The 21,435-nt window shown below is 33.1% G+C and overlaps 1 protein-coding gene across 1 annotated transcript; it reads left to right on the forward strand.

Annotated features, from left to right (window-relative positions):
- Window positions 1-1,866: 1,866 nt before the first annotated feature.
- On the forward strand, window positions 1,867-8,450 carry LOC131603698 (COP1-interactive protein 1-like). The gene is made up of 5 exons (XM_058876114.1): window positions 1,867-2,019; window positions 2,113-2,179; window positions 2,542-2,586; window positions 3,623-3,797; window positions 3,966-8,450. The coding sequence occupies exons 4-5, from the start codon at window positions 3,704-3,706 to the stop codon at window positions 8,177-8,179; spliced, it is 4,308 nt and encodes a 1,435-aa protein (XP_058732097.1). The 5' UTR covers window positions 1,867-2,019; window positions 2,113-2,179; window positions 2,542-2,586; window positions 3,623-3,703; the 3' UTR covers window positions 8,180-8,450.
- Window positions 8,451-21,435: the final 12,985 nt, after the last annotated feature.

Genomic DNA, 21,435 nt, shown 5'->3' on the forward strand with positions numbered 1-21,435 from the left:
AAAATTTTTACATTGTGAATGCGAAGGCCATTTTCTTATAAGTGTCATTAATATTGTTGCAATTTATGACTGCGGGGTTACACTGAAATAGTTAGAGGACTAGAGCTAATGTAGGTAAGTTACTTGTAATATGAAGATTAGGGAAAATAGGAGATCAACTTTAATGGTACTATTTTAGAATCTAAACTCTATTTAGACTATTAGTTAAATTGATTTATTAACATTTTATAAAATAAAAGTAAATACTATATTTTATATTTTTGAACTTTTACTTTTAAATTTGATATATTTAGTCTTACAATCAATTCTCATAACATAATTTGAATTTACAAATTTGTTTGATTGAAATAAATCATTATCTTTATAGATATTAAATTTGTAAAAAGAACATATATATTATCAATTGAATTACGAAAATTTAAAAGTTGATAATAATAATAATAATATTCACTATAAAAAAATAATTTTTAATTCACTTAATTTAATTATTAATGAATTTGATCCATATAAAGATCATGTACATTAATTATTTAATAAATTTAAAAAGTGAATTTTTGTTGATATTAATCGATGTTAGTTGCGCTAAACTAAATTTTGTTAAACCATTTTAAATATAATAATCAAATATGAGAAAACGCGTTCGAATATAAAAAATAATGGATTTTTTACATAGAGTCCAAGATTCATACTAATAATATTTCATCTTCGAGAATTATGAATATAATTTTTAAGAGAATTAAATTTACCATTCAAAAGAGTAGAGACACATGTTGTCCGCATACTTTAATTTATGTGTAATTCATATCTCTAAGATTTTATTTGGATGTCTGGAGAATAAGGGAGAAAAATTGAGCGAAAAGAATAAAAAATTTTAGGTGAGAAGATTTTTGAGATTTATTTTTATTCAAAAAACGAAATTCTCCTAATTTAGAAAATTAAAAAAATTATATTATTGGAGGAATTTGGAAGAATTACCTACATTGTTTAAATATAATATATGTTATTACAACATTTTAAAATTTAAAAAATATTAATTATAAACACTCTTTTATTATTTTATGTAAATTTTAAATGTTGAATTTTTATATAATTAAAAAAAATTCTTTTCAAATTATTCCTTCTCGTCTCCTCCAGACTCCCAAACAAACTTTTAAAATAACAATATAATTTTTGTATTTGAATTGATTAATTTTAAATTAATTTTTTTAATGCACAATTTTCAACATAATTTTTTTTCTTTTAATTTACTTGTACCTTATGACATGTCACTAGTATTTTCTATATTTTCAAATATAAATAGTTTAAAATTGAATTGTAATTGTTTTTATTGAAAACAATATTTAAATCTAAATAATATAAATTTCCATTAATAAAAATAGTATAAAATATTCCAATAAAATTATATAAATGTTTTTGATCAAGATAAAATTAAACTTTAATGAATATAAGCTGACAGACACTGTTATTCAATAGAAATTCATTATTCATTAGCTTAAAAGTTGTATATGATGGACGAGATACGTAGTGGTTATTGATTGATACTGTAAAATTAAGTTAGGGTTAATATATATATTTTTTTTCTCATAAAATTATGTAAATTTTATTGAAAAATTGATTTAAAAAAAAATAATACTACTTTAATAGATGGAACTAATTAGATTTAAATCCAAATTAAGTTTACATTTCCAATCGCTTCGACATAAAAGAAAGTGAGTAGAAATTTCAAAATAACCATGATGACAAGTCATCCCCATGTCCCCGCGCAAGAAAAACCCCGAAAATCATGCAATGGCACTATCGTAATAAATAAACAAAAAAGGGTCAAACATCCCAATATCAATCCAAAGATTCCATTCACGAAATTTGAAGGTGAAAAATGCTGGCACATCTTTAGAGCGCTCTAATCCAAACAAAACCACTTTTCATTTCATATTATCATTTAAACAAAATCAAATTATTTCTTCTAACTCTTCTTAACGCTCTTTCAATCCTTCACCATCTTCTTCTCAACTCTCTCAGGTAACAAACAACTCTGAACTCCGATTTTTTCTTCTTCGAAATTTTCAGTTCCGTTTCAAATTGCAAACTCAATTCTCGATCCTTTTATTGTAGTTGAAGCTCTTTGATTTCACCTTCTTGATTCGTTCAGATCAGCGTAATCTGCTGAAACTGAATTCATGTAAGCTTCAATTTCATTCTCTTTTGTTTATAGTTTGATTGTGGTTAGTTATTAGTGTTTCTTTGTATTCTCCGCTTTTGCATGTGGTTTTGATTTGAAGTTAGTTCAGTTTGTATCTTGAATTCTTGATCCTTAATCTGAATAATTTATTGTGCTATTAATTTTCTTGAAGATGAAAATGATCTTCGATGATTATCTTCTTTTTTTAGTTTACTTTGAAATTTAAGCGAGAAAAAAAAAACTAGTAAAAAATTGATTGGAAAGAAAAGTATATATCAGCTATTCAAAATCAGTAGTATATATTTTAGAATTTCTATTTGTTTTTGCTTTTCTTTTATAATTTTTTTTCGTCTCTTTAACAGATTCAGAAGAGAAGATAGAAGGAAAACTGAAAGTATATTTTTAAGGTACTTATTCAAATTTTACCAATATAGTGACAATTATAAGAATATTGAGCATCGGTTTTAGGGATTTTGCATGTAAAAAAGTTGCGTTTATGTTCGAATCCGACACTGACACTTATGGTTACATTTAATTTATTCATTTTTTCAAATTATTACCCGTGTTGACGTGTCAGTGTTGGTTTAATTTATTAATTTTTCAAATTATTATCGGTGTTGACATGTCGGTGTCGGTGTCGTATTTTTGGTGTGTCCGTGTTCAAATTTATTGAATAACTTATATATCTAGTCTAAGTCTAGTTAATAAACAGATATATTGATTATTCAATAATCCTCAAAAATAATATTTGCTTATTACAGTGACCAGTTTTTCTTAGTAGTAGTTGTATTGTTTTTTGTTTAATAAAATAACTCAATTCTTGGAAGATTCCTGACGTTGTAGTAGTGGAGCCAGAGTGTAGCTGAGTTGTTTTTAATCAGTGTCTCCTTTTCTTTTTCTTCTTTTTGTTTTCATTTGTTTTAAATTTTAAAACTGATGATCTAGTTTCATTTTATTAATCTGTTCTCAAAAATAGAATCTCGTTGGACCAGTAGGGGTTAATTAAAAGCTTTTACGAATTCGGGACCAGACTCTGAGAAGCTTAGTGAATCACATTTTGGTTTAGTAACAGTAATGATGGCAATGTCATCTAGTACTATCTTTTTTACTACTGAATTAAGCCAAACAATTACAGTTATTCACCTTTTCTTTGGCCCTTTGTTTTTATAGTGGCATGTTCGAAAGGACCACAAATAATTATACAATCGTTCTTATATTTCAATACTTTTTGCTTTCCCTTCGGCAGGTGTCTGCGATAGATTTCCTGCCATATGTTTTGACTGCGATATCATAGTATTACACCGTACTTCTTGTGGTGACATAGAAACTGCATTAATTAAATATCTTTTTATGTCAAAACTAAAAAAAAATATAACTATACATATTTCCTATAATAATTCATTTTACATTTTTCATTAAGAAATAACTTTGTTACAATTTCAGCTCTTCACTTCCTGGAATCTACATGGTGAACAAATTATATTTGATTGGATATTGCTAAGAAATTGAATATTAGTGGAGAAGATGGTGAAACAACGCTGGAGAGAATCTATAAAATCGCTGCTTGGAAGTCACGTTGATCCTGATAAAGAAGAGCAGCTCCGAGGAACTAAAACAGGTATGATCTCTATCAACAATTAGACTCTTCTTCATGACAGCTGAAATGTGATATTAAGAAAAGATTATGATGCAAAATATGCTGTGATTCATGTATTTATGCTATGACTCATGTATATAATTATGGAGATCAAACAAATGATTTGGACTTTTTCTACTTTTCTTACAGAATTTGACGAGAAAGTGAGAAAGGTATTGAAACTTATTAAAGATGACGACAACCTTGAAGAGGATGGTACCCCAGCTGATAATTTGAAGAGGGGACAACTTGCTGATCTGATTGAGGATTTCCACGGTCAATACCAATCGCTTTATACAAAGTATGATCATCTGACAGGCGAGTTAAAGAAAAAAATCAAGGGCAAGCGAGAAAAGGGAAGTTCTTCATCTAGTTCTTCATCTAGCTCTGGCTCGGATTCAGATTATTCTTCAAAGAACCGAGACAGCAAAAATGGACAACTACAAAATGAATTTCAAAAGATAAATGATGGATTAAAACAAGAACTTGAAGTGGTGCACAAGGAAGTAGCTGAGTTAAATCAGAAGTTGACAATTACACATCAAGAGAAGGAGGAAATAAATTCAAAACACGAAGCAGCACTGAACAAATTACAAGAAGCAGACAAAATTAATTTGGGTTTGAAAACTGATGCTGATACATTAGAGATTCAAAGATCAAAACTCTTGGCGGAGAATACTGAACTGAATAAGCAATTGGACAGTGCTGGAAAAGTAGAAGCTGAACTGAGTCAAAGATTGGAGGATATGAAGACAGAAAACAATAGCCTGGCCAAGGAGAAAGAGACAGCTCTCCAACAGATTGCCGAGGAAAAGAAGATTACAGCTGACCTGAGAAACCTCATTGATGAGCTGAAAGATGATAAGTTGGTGGTTGCGAAAGAATTACAAACAGTAACAGATGAACTTTCTATTCTGAAGCAGGAAATGAAACACTCAGAACAGCAAATAACAGCTATAAGCAAAAATCTGGAGGTCTCAAAAGAAGAAAATGAATCACTAAAAGCCGAACTTTCACAGGCTTCAAATGAGGTTCAGCTGTCTCAAAGCAGAATACAAGAATTTCTAGCTGAATCAAGTCAGTTAAAGGAGAAACTTGATGAGAGAGAAAGAGAAGTTTCAACCCTTACTCAAATGCATGAAGGGCATCAGAATGAGTCCTCAAATCAAATCAATGAACTAGAAGCACAAATCTCAAATCTGGGGCTGGAACTAGAGTCACTGCGAAACCAGAAAAGAGATATAGAGGGTCAATTTCTAGCTGAATCAAGTCAGTTAAAGGAGAAACTTGATGAGAGAGAAAGAGAAGTTTCAACCCTCACTCAAATGCACGAAGGGCATCAGAATGAGTCCTCAAATCAAATCAAGGAACTAGAAGCACAAATCTCAAATCTGGGGCTGGAGCTAGAGTCACTGCGAAACCAGAAAAGAGATATAGAGGATAAATTTCTAACTGAATCAAGTCAGTTAAAGGAGAAACTTGATGAGAGAGAAAGAGAAGTTTCAACCCTCACTCAAATGCATGAAGGGCATCAGAATGAGTCCTCAAATCAAATCAAGGAACTAGAAGCACAAATCTCAAATCTGGGACTGGAACTAGAGTCACTGCGAAACCAGAAAAGAGATATAGAGGAGAAACTTGAGAGCTTTACCACAGAAGCAAGGGAACTGGGAGATCACAATTTAGGGTTGCAAAACCAAATTTCAGAACTTGAAACGAAGTCCAAAGAAAGAGAAGAGGAACTATCTGCTATAATGAAGAAACTTAAAGATAATGAGAATGAATCATCTTCTAAAGTATCAGATTTGACATCTCAGATAACCAATTTGCAGGCTGATATAACCTCATTACACGCTCAGAAGAATGAACAGGACGAGCAAATAGTTTTTAGAAGTAATGAAGCTTCAACTCGAATCGAAAGCCTTACAAATGAGTTGAAGGTATTGCAGCAGGAAGTGGAGTCTCTACAACACCAGAAATCTGACATAGAAGTTCAGCTCGAGGAAAAAAGCCGAGCAAATTCCGAGTATGCGATTCAAGTTCAAAGTCTGAAAGAGGAGGTTGACAGAAAAACTCTAGAACAAGAGAGGCTTATGGAAGACAGAGAAACTTTAACCACAGAAGCAAAAGAACTGGGAGAGCAGATTTTACGGTTGCAAAACCAAATTTCGGAACTTGAAACGAAGTCCAAAAAAAGAGAAGAGGAACTATCTGCTATAATGAAGAAACTCAAAGATAATGAGGAGGAATCATCTTCCAAAATATCAGATTTGACATCTCAGATAAACAATTTGCAGGCTGATATAAGCTCGCTACATGCTCAGAAAAATGAACAGGAAGAGCAAATAATTTTTAGAAGTAATGAAGCATCAACTCAAATCGAAAGCATAACAAATGAGATGAACGTATTGCAGCAGGAAGTGGAGTCTCTACAACACCAGAAATCTGACTTGGAAGTTCAGCTCGAGGAAAAAAGCCGAGAAAATTCAGAATGCTTGATTCAAGTTCAAAGTCTGAAAGAAGAGGTTGGCAGTAAATCTCTGGAGCAAGAGAGGCTTATGGAAGATAGAGAAAATTTAACCACAAAAGCAAAAGAACTGGGAGAGCACAATTTAGGGTTGCAAAATCAAATTTCAGAACTTGAGACGAAGTCCAAAGAAAGAGAAAAGGAACTGTCTGCTATAATGAAGAAACTCAAAGATAATGAGGATGAATCATCTTCCAGAATATCAGATTTGACTTCTCAGATAAACAATTTGCAGGCTGATATAAGCTCATTACTTGCTCAGAAAAATGAACTGGAAGAACAAATAGTTTTTAGAAGTAATGAAGCGTCAACTCGAATCGAGAGCAAAACAGATGAGATAAATGTATTGCAGAAGGAAGTGGAGTCTCTACAACACCAGAAATCTGACTTGGAAGTTCAGCTTGTGGAAAAAAGCCGAGAAAATTCCGAGTGCTTGATTCAAGTTCAAAGTTTGAAAGAAGAGGTTGACAGAAAAACCCTGGAACAAGAGAAACTTATGGAACACAGAGAAAACTTAACCACAGAGGCAAGGGAGCTGGGAGAGCATCATGCAGGGTTGCGAAACCAATATTCTGAACTAGAAATAAGGTCCAAAGAACGAGAAGAGGAGCTATCTGCTCTCATGAAGAAACTCAAAGATAATGAGGAAGAATCATCTTCCAAAATATCAGATTTGACATCTCAAATAAACAATTTGCTGGCTGATATAAGCTCATTACATGGTCAGAAAAACGAACTGGAAAAAGACTTGCTTTTCTCGCAGAAAACAAAAGAAGAATTGGAGCTCTACTGCAAAGAAATAAAAGAAGAACATGCAGAAACCCTCTCAGTGGTTGAGAATGAAAAGACCAAATTAGCCAACCAAAATATGGATCTTCAGAGAACATTGGAAGAATGTGAAGATGCATATCAGAAGTTAAATGAAGAATATAAAAAGGTTGACAGTTGGTTTAATGAATGCAAGGCCAAACTTGAAGTTGCAGAGAGGAAGATGGAAGAAATGGCAGAAGAGTTTCGTGAGGGCATTGGGTCAAAAGATCATATAGTAGGTGATTTGGAACACCAAGTTGAAGACCTGAAAAGAGACTTGGAAGAAAAAGGAGATGAGATCAGCAATTTGCTTGAGAATGTGAGGAATCTTGAGGTAAAGCTTCGCATGTCAAACCAAAAGCTCCGGGTCACAGAACAATTGCAAAATGAAAATGAAGAAAAGTTTAAGCAAAAACAGAGTGCACTTGAAGATAGGATTGCTACATTGGCAGCAACAATCACAGCTAACAATGAAGCTTTTCATGAAACTATCACAACTATTAAAAAGTCTGTCAACAGTGTGATATCTGGAATAGATACTGTGAGCAGAAAATTTTCGGACGAAAGCAAAAATCACGAGAACAGCATCTCAAACATCTCACACGAGCTTCAGGTTGCAAAAGAATATGTTTGCGAGATCAATAGGGTTAAGGGGAAGTTAGAGAAAGATAAAAACCATTTGTTGGAGGAGTTGAAGGGTAAAAAGGAAGAGGAATTAACTCTGTTGGAGGAGTTGAAGGGTAAAAAGGAAGAGGAATTAATTTTGAGGGAGAAGGTTGGGAAGCTAGAGGCAAAGGCAAGAAAGGATGAATCAGAGAATATCAGTGTGAACGCAACTGTTGTTGAACTTAAGAAGACAGTTGAAGATCTAGAGAAGTTGATCAAAGAGAAAGAGGAAGGTTTGGGAGAGGAAAAGAGGGAGGCCATTAGGCAGCTCTGTTTGTGGATTGATTATCACAGGGAGCGTAATGACTATCTCAAGGAAATCCTATCAAAAACTCGCAGGTTCCAGAGAGCAGCAGTGTAGATTCTTCTATATATTTTTCTTTTAAGCAGCTTTGTCCAGTTAGGTATTATCCTGATTTGACATATAATTAGCTCATTTTTTTTCCTGTGAATTGATTCTTTTGTTTTACAAACATGAGTGTGTGTATAATTTGATTTTCGTATCAGGGGCAGGGTTAGTTATGTTCTTCTCCTGAATTTGAATTGAATAATAGTAGTGGGGTCTTTTTGTTCTGTTCAGTGTAAAAATTTGGATTAACAAGCCCCACTATCAAATTTTCACAGTTCTTGGCCGTCTTTGATGCTTTTAATTTTACATTTTCCCTGTGTTACATGTAGCTCTTTAAGCTGGCTGGCATTCTGCTCTAAGTCACATTGTTTTTTAATGTCTTCTTGTGGGTTTAAATTTTGGATAGTTCGGATCCATTCCACTCCAATGGATGAGAACTTGTGGAACAACCACTAAACCATTGCGAATTATTTTGTAATTGAGGACTTAGACTGAATTCATGAGGCAAGAGGAGTAAAAGGAATAGAAATAGAACCATGGAATTCCTTCAACCGAGGCCTGCGGAAAACATGGTAAATTGTAGCCGTTGCAGAAAGGAAACACTAAATGGCAGCCATTTATGCAAGCACGTCACACGTGGCTAGCAGATTAGGAAACAATTATGGGACGAGCTTAGCGCACTTTAGTAGACTAATCCAGACCCATGGAGTTTCATTCATGATTTTAATGCATTACTTGGTACACACGAAAAGTATGGAATATGCACTCTTAACAAAACTTCTTCTGATGAGTTTAGAAAATAGACTAATAATAATGAACTGATTCACCTATATACTAATGGTAGCTTTTATACTTGGAATAATGGGAAAGAAAGGTAGAGATTATGTAACAGACAGACGTAATAGAAGTGTTTGTAACCAGTTATGCTTGGAATCTTGGCAGAGCGTAGATGCACAATTTTAACAAAAAACCACTCTAATTATTGTTTCTTACTATTGACATGTAATAATAATACCATGATTTGTCCTAGGCACTTTAATATTTTTTAAGATATGAACTCTCAGTAAAACTTACAAATTTGTAATTCCTGAGAAATGGAAAAAGGCAATGGTTGGTTATCCAATGTTTGTATTAGCTTAGCTAAGGGCTGAGGGCTCTAAAACCACTCTTCAAAAAATGAAACGTGGAAATATTTGACAATGTTCACCTATCATTTGTTAAGATTTGAAATAAACTAGATATAATTCAAAGACTTGTAAACAATTCATGTTATAACAACTCTTCATGCTTTCGTAACCGCTACGCCGGCTATGATTCCATGCTTATCCGACCTGGCGTACTGCAGGATTCACCGGGGAGGAGCGACATCCAGGCTGATCCAACTTCGCAACCTATATCAGCCTCCTTGCTATAGTTCTGATCTCAGATTCCAGCTCGACCTATGACGTTGACTCTCTATGATATAGCCCTAATCTTAGTCCCGGGCTCATAAGTCGGTTTAAGTCTTTTTGGTATGTACATAAGCCCTCGATCTCGAGACCCATAGGGACGAAGTGTTCATCCAGGAAGACCTTTGGAATTCTTGAGGCGACTTGGGAGATCGACTTCGACGTGATCTAACGGTCAGGAAGACCTTAGCGTGAGCCAGTGGCCTTTTTAAGAGCAGTTATGGTGCGCCTTTCCTCGCATCTTTTCGCCTTACCGTGTAATGATGGATTTTTATGGGTAATACGTTTCCATCATGCCTTTTCATCCTAGCTGTTCGTAGGCTTGCTATTTAAAGACTATAAACTCCTTGTCACTTGACACTATCGAAAAGTAACGCTTTAAAGTTTTAAAGACTCTTCTCTCCTACACCCTTGCTTCTCTCCTGCTCAAGTAACATTTCTCTTCTTTACTTTTCTTTGCTTTTATTTTTCCAACAATGGTGATCATTCGAGAGTGCGATGAATCAAGGAATACATTTATTCCCCGGAATACCTAAGAGAGAAAATATCTTTGAGAGCAATGCGTGAAATCTTGTGAAGGTCATTTGGGGCGAATCAAACTTTACCAGATCATTAAAGAAGTTTACGGTGACCTTTATGCATCCTTTAGCGACTCTAACTCGGATTCTAAATCATCATGTTCTGTAGAAGTTCTAACGGAGACGGACGACTCCTTCGTAGATTTAGAAGTTCTGAGCTACAAGTGCAGCACGATTGATTACAACGATATATGGAAACTTCACTCTAGCAGAAACCTCTCATCCACTAGGAATGAGGAGGATGTTATCCTGGAGACCTGTGAGGATGGTGAAAGGGTTTGTCTCTTTCGCCCTAAAGGCATGGGTGAAGAATTTTTTTTCTTTTATATTGGGGCAGCTGGGTCTCCCTTAACGGGTCTCCTGGAAGGAATTTCCTCCGCGCTTACACCTCCAACTACAAGGGTTTCAAAGATCGGCTTCTTTGAGTAAAAAGCAAAAACAGATGCCTCAAAGTTTTGTACGTGGCATATGGGAGCTAACACTTCCTTTTTTACTGGACGGAGAATCCATCACCTATTTTCGATTTTGATTATGACAAGCTAAAAGTGGAGAAAGTTCAAGCGCTTTCCCTACTAGACTTCTTCCACATGATGAAAGTAAATGACATAATGGAAATGTCTGGGAACCAAGAGATACTCTTGGAATATCTAGGTAAGGATTCTGTGAGCCTCATATCTTATGAGCTTTATCTTGTGCTCGTTCTTATGTTTTTATTTATTTTTCTATTTGCAATGAAGATGTTGGCTACCTACATTAAAGAACAAAGAAAGTTGGTGGCCGAGGCTAGAGCCAAGTGAGCTGACAAGTCTGCCTTGAAGTCGGAATTGTTCGAAATCTAAACTCAGGCCGACGACTGTAGTCAGCAGCCGAGACCCTCCACCGAATTCAAATTATGGGACAACAACTTTGATGGCTTGAAATTCCTCTATGATCATCTGAACTCCAACGAAGATGTTGCTAAGGGCATATCCATCGAGGCTCAATAGTTGACTACCAATGTGAGTTCTTACTTGATGAGATGCGCCGTGATGACCCAAACTCTTTTTGAAGTTGGAGACGAGTCCGAAAAAGCTGAGATTCAACTATCCAAAGAGGTAACCAAGCTAAAAGGCGATCTTGAAGATCAAGCTCGTATAACGGAGGAGGCTACAAAGAGGTTGACTAAGGTGACCAAAAAGAAAGAAGATGTAGAGGTCACTATAAATGGGTTGATCTAGGATGTCAAGCAGCTTTGAGAGTCCAACAAACAGCTGAAGTGTTCTTTAAAAGATGCCCAGGTTGACCTGCTAGCTGCTGGCGATAAAGCTTTTGAAAGGGCTAAAGCTCAAGCTTTGTGTCTCCAGTCGGACCTTAATGTTACTGAAATGGATTTCTTCAAGGTCGTGATGGATGACTGACTAGTGGATATGGATGCCGAAACCTCGGAGGCCAAAGTTGAAGGCGGAGCCGAGAAGGAACAATAAGAGATTGCCCCCGCAAAGATCCAGCCCTGTGAGGGCTAGCCCGACATGTGATTACCCTTTGTGATTTTTGTTAGTCATCCACGTGGATGCATTTTGTAATGATTTTTGTACCCCCTTTAAGACCTTGTGGCAACGTACAATGTTTTGAGCTCCTTACGAGCTTTTATGTAACATGTTTTGTGCCCCCGACAAATTTTTATATAATATGCTTCGAGCCCCCCTTGCGGTTTGGAAAAAATTATTGTAAGCATACAACCAGACTTATATGATATATGATTCCCCCTAACAAGAAGCATGCATAGCGGGGTGAAATGATTTAACCAAGAGTTATCCCTGCTGGGAGCTTCCTTCCAAGAAGTTTATCTAACACGGCTAGATCGGACCTGATCAAGTTGAAATGGATCAAGTATTTATTCTAGGAAAACTGCCTAGTCTCCGAAGAGGGAATGTATTCAATCCCCAGAGGGAGAGTGTAACTTGATCCAGAGACCGGAGAGTGTAGTCGGCTGAGATTGAACTCAGATCCAGTAAAATACTCGATCCGCGGAGGGAGAGTGTAACTCGATTTGGGTTGGATTGGAGAGCACCGTTGCCTGAGACTTAACTCAGATTCGGGAAAATACTCAATTCCTAAAGGGAGAGTGTAACTCGATTCGGAGGCCAGAGAGCGCAGCCGACTGATACTTAACTCAGATCCGGTATTGTGCCCGTGAGGATAATTTTCTTCTAATCTTGTCTACTATTCCACTCCAAGATGCTATCCTTATAGGATTTGAGCCCGCTTCTATACCTAAGAAGTTAAATGGTATTGTGCCCATACAACAACTTAGGAAATGAGAGGCACCCTCCATAAAATGCTGACTGGTGTTGATGCCAAAACCTCTCAATATTGCCTTCAAGATCCAAAGATTTTACCGTGAGCTTTACACTACAAAATAAGGTTGTCGGCAAACTGTAGTAGATGACGTTACACGGCGTCATTAACTCTAAAACCTCTAAATTCTCCAAATATTGTAGCTTGCCTTACTAGACCTACTAGCCCCTCCGCTACTATCGTGAACAGGAAAAGGAACAATGGGTCCCGTGCCTCAAACCCCTACTACAATTGAAGTATCTTGTTGTACTTCCTTTTGCGGCGGTAAAAACACCCCAGTGTAAGAAACTCTCGAAATATAACAGAGTCACCATCGAAAGTTATTTATTTCAAAAATTATAACAAAATTATATATTTATTGAATCGGTCGAACTAAATGAGTTAGTCTTTAAAAAATATCACGACACTTATAAAATTTTAAAATTTCAAAACATAATAATTTCAGAAGTTCATCCTTTAAATTCAAATTTTAACATAGTCATCACTCACAACAAAATAGTATAAATTACAAATTCAAATAAATTTTGAATAAGTATTGTAAATGAGAGGAACTTGTTCCAAGTAATTTTTTAATAAAGTCTACATATATTTTACTTTTTCTAAAATTACCTAAACGACGTCATTTTGTTTTAAAAGAACATTTAAATCGGTGTTTCCAAATCCGTCGATTCATCCAATTTTACTGGTTTTGGTCGATTCATAACATACTCGATCCAATATACGATCAATCATTGCATTATGATATTTTAAACATTACTTTCAACAATACTAAGATATATGTATTTCATAATAGTGTGTGCGTTCATTCACCTAGTCAATCATAAAATATTTGATTAGGATTCAATTTTTTTTATAAACTTAACATTACACCATCGGTAAATTCAAATTCATAATAAAATATAATCAACTCTGCTCATAATATTAGTGGAGCTACTCTATCCATCACAAATTTAAATGATTGTAAATTTATGAAGAAAAAAAATTTATAACCAATAAAAGTTTGTTATTAAACTATTTTTTTTAAGAATGACAAATAAATATTTGTAAAAATAAATAAAAAAGTTGAGCTAACAACTTATAGGGAGGATTTAAAAAAGCAACAGAAAAACAAAAAGAAAGTAACAAACCAAAAATCTCGAAAAAATACAAACCAAACCAAACTGGTAGAGTAGAAGTAGGAAAGAGAGAAATAGGTGAGAGAGAAGTTGAAGAGAAATTGATAACTTCTCTTGTTTGGGAAGAAGAGAAATTGGAAAGAGAGATTAAAAAAGAGTGGGTCCCACAACTTTTGCATTTCTCTTCAAATATGAAGAGAAAGTAAGAAAAGACAAATTAATAGAAAGAAATGACTATTTTGTCCATTAAATTATAAATATATATTTTAAAATATTATTGATCATAAGGGCAATATAGTACTTTTAAAATATACAACACTTCTCTCTTCTCCATTTCTTCTCTCTTTCTCTTAAAACAAACAATACCTCAAATCTATTTTATTTCTCATATATTTCTCTCTTCTTACCCTCTCTCTTATTTATTTCTCTCTTCACAACTTCTCTTCTATGCCAAACACACCCTAAAAGAGGCATTTGATCGAGAATGTTTGAATTTATGAACCATGAAAATAATCTAATTATTAATATTTATTATTATATATTTTATATATTAAATTGATTAGTAAAAAATATCAAATATAACTAAAAGAAATACATAAAATATCTAAAACAATTAAAATAAAGAAATACAGAAAAATATAGAGTGAAAGAATAAGTGAACTCAAATTTCTATACATTTGTGGACAAACCAGGTACAAGAGGTACATTGTTGTTCGCACAAAACCAAAATAAATAAAAGAAACCAACCAATAAAACAGAAAAATAAGATAAAAAGCAACATCAAATGTTAGAAAAATTAATTCAAGTCAAATGGATCGAGGCTAGAATCGTAAACAAAATCATTTTTTTATAAGTATTTCAAGCACTATCAATATGTCTTAGAGTTGGAACGCATGAATATCCAGGATAATTCAGACTTTTATCGAGTTTGCATAAGACGAACGAAAACTCGGATGTAGCAAAGAGTGTCTAGAATTTAGTGAATATGATAGCCTTGTTAGATATACAATTTTATTATTAATTTCTGAATCCACAATAAGGTTTTTATAGGCCACTTTAATATTATTTCATAAGGTAGTCACCCTTGGTGAAACAATTCATTTTTCCAAAAGTTATAATGCTTTGGCCTTTTGCAACATTTATCAAGAGTTGCATATTTTCATTCTGCAACACTTCACGAAGTGTTACCTATTTCTAATTCAAACTACAAACAGACTATTGCAACACTTCACGAAGTGTTGCCTATTTTCATATTCAAAATACAAACTTCACATTAAAAAATTTCTTGTCATTTTGGAACACACCCATTGTGATTAAATATTATTAAGTATTAATAATTTCCAACAGCAAATTGATGAGAAGTATCACTGACTAGAGGGAGGACAAAGACACTTATACCTAAGGTTTTAAAAAACGGTCGCGGTCTCATCTCAGTCGCGTAATGGTTTTCGCGATTTCGGTCGGTACAGGTGCTGCACTGCAACACTGATTGCGACCGTCTCGGTGTGAATTAATCACAATTTGTTTTTCAACAGAGAAACGGTGATAATGGTATCGACATCTGCTAAAACCGATTTGTTGCGGCCAGTTTCGCGGTTGTGGACCAATAAGTTATATCGTTATTACATCACATGCATGATAGAATTCTCGAGACACAAAAGAGTTATCCACTAAACTACAAGATACTATTACAAATTCATTAGAAAATTTAATTAACTATGCTCATATTACTGGAAAAATCAAATCAGACACAAACAGTTTCCTAATTAAGGAACTCACTCCCTAACTCTTCAACTGTCTTCTTAAGTTCAAATAAAACATACACATTTGTAGCATTTACATTCATCTTTCTTAGCCATCATTCTTTCATTACTTTCTCTAAAACTTGCGATAGTATCACAAAGAGATTCATCTTCAACTGCCATTGTTGCAGCCACAGAAGTAATCCTATCTACAAGTGCTTTACTTTCCGTGACCAGGAGCTTTTGGCTTGACAGGCGAAACTTTAACTCAAGATTCCATACAGTCTGAAGCAAAGTGCTGATCTTATTATCATTCTCTTGGAAACCTGTTTTCATCTCTTCTTCTATTCGGTGTTTCAAAAGAGCTACCATATGATCGTTTGACTTAATGCCTTCACGAAACTCTTGTATTATTTCTTCCATCTTTCTCTCTGCATTCATGATACTGTATTAGGTTGAAGTGGAGCTGATCAAATCCAAAAGCTGAAACCAAAGAGCTTCTTCAGAAACTTCACCTATAAACAAGAAGGAGAAGAAAAACAGAACTTACTATTAATAGGGAATTGAAGTCAATTGGGTTTGTTACTAAATATTTGGTCTAATCTTTTATCAATTCTAATTAATTTTAAAAGATTTAGTATGTACTCTTATAATATGCGTACTCCTATGAACTATATAATCTACAGCAAAAAAACTATTTTTTTTTTTTTTAAATTTAACTTTATCTCTACAAAATATTTTTGACGTGTAAAAAGTTTTTGAAAATTTACCTAAAACTTAATTGTAACAAAAATTAAGTTTTTCATTTTAAAATTAAACACTATTAACTAAATGAATTTTTTTAGAACATTAACTTACTGATTTTTGTATTTGTTTTTTTTTTTAAATGTCAAAATGAGAAATATATTAACCATCAAAATACGTTATTTTAGTACAATTACAACAAATAATCTGAAATCTCAACATCAAACTATGAAATTACAACACAAAGTTCTAAATAAGAAATAACACAAAATTGACTACATAACAGTTGATAAGCACGATAAAAGATTTTGCCTCCAAATCTAGTAATCTGAATTAATAGAAACATATTTTGACTTTAACCACCAAAAGACTTAAGCTTTATCCTTTATGATAATGCCTTCAAATACTTCTCTTTATAATGAAAAATACGAGTGTTTCACTCTTTCTAAATAGTATTAAGAAGCATCCGAACATTTTTCGACAAAGCACCTAACCCTCCAAACTGTAAGAGACGATCCAATAACTTTTCTTGAAATGTCGTTGAGAAACCTAGCCAATTAAAAATTGTAGTCCACAATCTACCAAAAACATCACATTTCACAAATAAATGATCTCTGTCTTCATCCATATCACAATTCGCCACACATCTTTGATCGATTGTAGCAAAAATCCATCACTTAGCCAAATTGTCCTTCGTCAGAATACGATTAAAATCTGGATTGTTGTTATCGTCAACATTGACAAACTTTTATAAGAACTGTTGACTGTGTAACAAGAAGAGGATTGTAAATTCTAAAACCAACAATCATTTATGTCCACCTGCAAAATAGCTGAGATTAACCGCCCAATGCATTCTCCCACTAACTCCTCCTCCCACGAAAACGATCTCTTACTCCACTTCCATGCCTCCCCATTCTCCCCTCACCCAATTCATACATCTTTGTAACTGACGCCAACTTATTCTACGCTAAATCAAACAACCTTCTAAATCTAACGCCAATTTATATTTGGATTCGTGTTGTTGTAGAGATAGGATTAGAGCTAACAATCACTTGTGTATCGAAGCTTAATGCTTCAGTGTTTGAGTTTCGCGCGAAACATCACCTACGCAAGAATCCGATTGTTCTCGCAACTTTGTGTTAGACATAGCCTTGGTTGTGATATGTCATGTAGGTGTTGCAGAAATGGACATTGATGTGAGAGATACATGATAATTTTGACGAGTATTTTAGGTTAAGTACAACTGATCGATAGGCTTAAGTTTGTGATGAGTAGTTTATATTCATGCCTGATTGATTATTCTCTCAAAAGAATGTATTTATTTTTCTGTTAATACTTAATTTTATGTTTAAACCATTTTAACCGAAGCTCAAAAATGCAGAAAATGTTGAATGACATTCTTTCCCTCGTACGGGTCCTTATGGATACGATAAAATCTGAAATACTTCCAATCTTATGCTTGCCGTTGTACTGCATCATTAATAGGAGTTATTGAAGAAGCTTAAATATGAAATGGCCAAATATGATTTGTATGGCATGTGAAATATTTTCTTCAAAGAAATTTTTAAAAATAAATAAATAAATAAGAATACAAGTTTTTTTAAAAGATGAAAAGACAATGTATACTAAACTAACGATATTTAAATAATTTTTATAGTTGATTAACAGATACAGATATTTGCAGACACGAGTATCATTAAATCTGCATTCATATCCATTAACAAATGGGCGTTTAAATATTCATGTATTTTATCTGTGGATATCCATTAAGTTATATATTTGCATGTGACAGATTTTATCCGATATCCGCGGGTACGTATATTTTTGTCATCCTTAGTGGAACTGCATGACTAAACCAAATTAATAACTATAATGAATAAACCGGTCTTTATAATAAAATTATATATTTGTTAAATCACTCGAACCAGATGAGTCGGTCTTTAAAAAATATCACGACACCTATAAAATTTTAAATTTTCAAAATATAAAAATTTTACAAGTTCATTCTTTAAATTCAAATTTTAACATAGTCATCACAAACGACAAAATAGTATAAAATACAAATTGATCAAATACATTTTGAATAAATTCTAATTGTAAACGAGAGAAAGTTGTTCTAAATAATTTTTGAACAAAATCTACCCATATTTTAATTAAACGACGTCATTTTGTTTGAAAAAAATGAAACTCGCGGTTTTCTAAAACCGTCGATTCACCCATTTTTATCGATTTTGACCGATCCATAACATACCTGATCCAACTTTGAGACCAGATTTATGACCCCTTTGATTTCCAATCCGACTGATCAGTTCGGTCCGATATTTTAAACACTACCTCCAACTATATTAAGATATATATTTCGTAATAGTGTGTGCGCTCATTGACCTAGTCAATCATTAAATATTTGATTATGATTATTTTTTTAGTAAACTTAACATTACACCTCACTATGATCGCTCAATACAAATTCATGAGGAAAATATAATTAACTCTGTTCATAATATAGTTGAGCTACTCTATCCATTGCAAATTTAAATGATTGTAAATTTATGAAAAATTTACTTTTATATAACCAAATAAAGTTTGTTATTAAACTTTTTTTTTTTTAAGAATGACAAATAAATATATGTAAAACTAAACAGAATTGAGCTAACAAGAGGATTAAAAAAAAGCAAAAAAAAAAAATTAATAACAGAAAGAAAGCAACAAACTATATAAAAGATAGTAACAAACCAAAGAACTCGAAAAAATACAAACCAAACTACAAACACAAGCATCTTTTTATGATTGTGAATGTTTGAGTTTATGAACCATGAAAAAAAATCTAAGTATACTCTCTAGATGTATCGAAGTTACACTCACATCTGTAAATACTTATTATTATAAAAGAGCTTATAGGGCATTGTACAAATCAAAAAATTTATATTTATTATGTAATTTCAATATTTAAAAAATAAAATAAAAAATTATTGTAATACATGTTTCTTATTGGATTTTCTGTTAATACATTTTCTTTTTTCTCTACATAAAATATCTAAAACAATTAAAATAAAGATATACCCAAAAATACAGAGTAACGTGAGAGAATAAGTGAATCCAAATTTCTATACATGCTTTAAAGATAAATAGAATAGATATAAATATAAAAAGAGAAATAAAGATAAAGGAAATATAACATGAGGACTGAAACCAGGTACAGGAGATATTTTTTTTTTCCTAAGCAATTAATCAAATAAACAGGAGTACTAGGGACAGGGGTGGCCCTAAGCACGGGCTCGCGGGGCGGGAGCCCAGGGCCCCATAATTTTAGGGGCACCACAAATTTTTTTATCGCTATATATATTAAAAGAGAACTTATATTTGATAAAATTTATTATTTTGAAAAATACTGGCTAACAAATATATAGGGGCACTACAAAGTCAAAATTAATAAAAGAATTTAGAGAACCTGGATTTGTAAATGCTAAGGCTAGTGCTGAAAATATTGGGAATGAAATGGAGATTGAATGTGTGTTTATTCAAAAACGTTAAATTTGTAGAAAACAACACTATGATGAAAATTTATCTCAACCCACATAACTGAATCTTGAGTCTACTGAAGAGTCTTTTCGAAATCACTATTTCTTATATAATGTACATCAAACAATTGACTCACTTGATAGAAGATTTGAGCAATATAGCACATATGAAAATATTTTTGGATTCTTGTTTAGTATTGAAAGGCTTATATCATTATCTGATAAGGACTTGAAAACATGTTATAAACATCTTGAAACTTGTTTAAAAGATGAAGATTCTCTTGATATTTATAGTGAAATTTTGTTTGAAGATTTAAAAGTTATTAGAGAAGTTTTAACAGTTGAATCAAAATCAAGCTCTATGATATCGAGTTCTTTAAAGGTTTTAAATAGTTTTCCTAATGCATGCATAACTTTATAGAATAATATTGACTATTCCTATCAGTGTTGCATCTGGTGAGAGATGTTTTTCTAAATAAAAATTATTAAAATCTTATTTGAGATCTACTATGTCACAAGATAGATTAAATAGTCTTGCGTTGATTTCAATTGAAAATAATTTTTTGAAGAACCTTGATTATGAACAAATTATTAATGATTTTCCAACAAAAAATGCTACGAAGAAGAAGAATAAGAAGTCTCTTTATAGTGGTTTATATTTTGATGTAGATAAACATTGATTTAAAGATCCGTACTTGTATTCTTTTTTCACAATGTCAAATGAAAATGTGTTTTTTATCCAATTATTTTTTTAATCATTATGTATCTATTGTTAAAAAAACATAGGGGCACCACTCTTTTCATTCGCCCAAGGCCTCCAAATTCCAAGGACCGGCCCTGACTAGGGATACCCAAACCCGCTTACGCAATTGAGAAAAAACAAAACAAATAAAAAAAACAACCACCAAAGCAGAAAAATAAGGCAAAAAGTCCCACAAACTAATCACTAGTATCAAAGACTAAAAAGATAAGCTAGATACCATAGCCAAGATTTTAAAAACAGTTCACGACCCTGAAAACAGCCGCGATAAAACGGTTTTTGCAAGTGCTGATACGTTATCACCGATTTTTATATTAAAGAACAAATTATGGTTAGTTCACGCCGCGACGACCGCAATCACACACCTATACCAACTGAAAGTCTGAAATCATAAAAACCTTTACACGACCGCGACGCAGGCGTTACCGTTTTTTAAAACCCTGACCATAACAAAACAAAAAAACCTCACTATAATTATTCAAATCATAAACAGTTTCCTAATGAAGTCACTCCCTAACTCTTCAACTTTCTTCTTAAGTTCAAATAAAACACACACATTTGTAGCATTTACATTCACCTATCTTAGACATCTTTCTCTCATAACTTTCTCTAAAACTTGCAATAGTATTACGAAGAGCTTCATCGTCAGCTACCATTGTTGCAGCCACAGAAGTAATCATGTCTACAAGTGCTTTATGTTCCGTGACCAGGAGCTTTTGGCTTGACATTCGAAGCTTTAACTCAAGATTCGAAACAGTCTCAAGCAAAATGCTGATCTTATCATCTTTCTCTTCAAAACCTCTTTTCATCTCTTCTTCTATTTGGTGTTTCAAAAGAGCTACCATATGATCCTTTGACTTAGTGCCGTCACGAAACTCTTGTATTATTTCTTCCATATTTCTCTCTGCCTTCATGATACTGTGATCAAATCCAAAAGCTGAAACCAAAGAGCTTCTTTTCACCTATAAATAAGTGATGAAACTCAATGAGAAGAAAACAGAACTTACTATTAAATAGGGAATTGAA

Source organism: Vicia villosa, linkage group LG5 (assembly GCF_029867415.1).
Source record: "Vicia villosa cultivar HV-30 ecotype Madison, WI linkage group LG5, Vvil1.0, whole genome shotgun sequence".
NCBI lineage: Eukaryota > Viridiplantae > Streptophyta > Magnoliopsida > Fabales > Fabaceae > Vicia > Vicia villosa.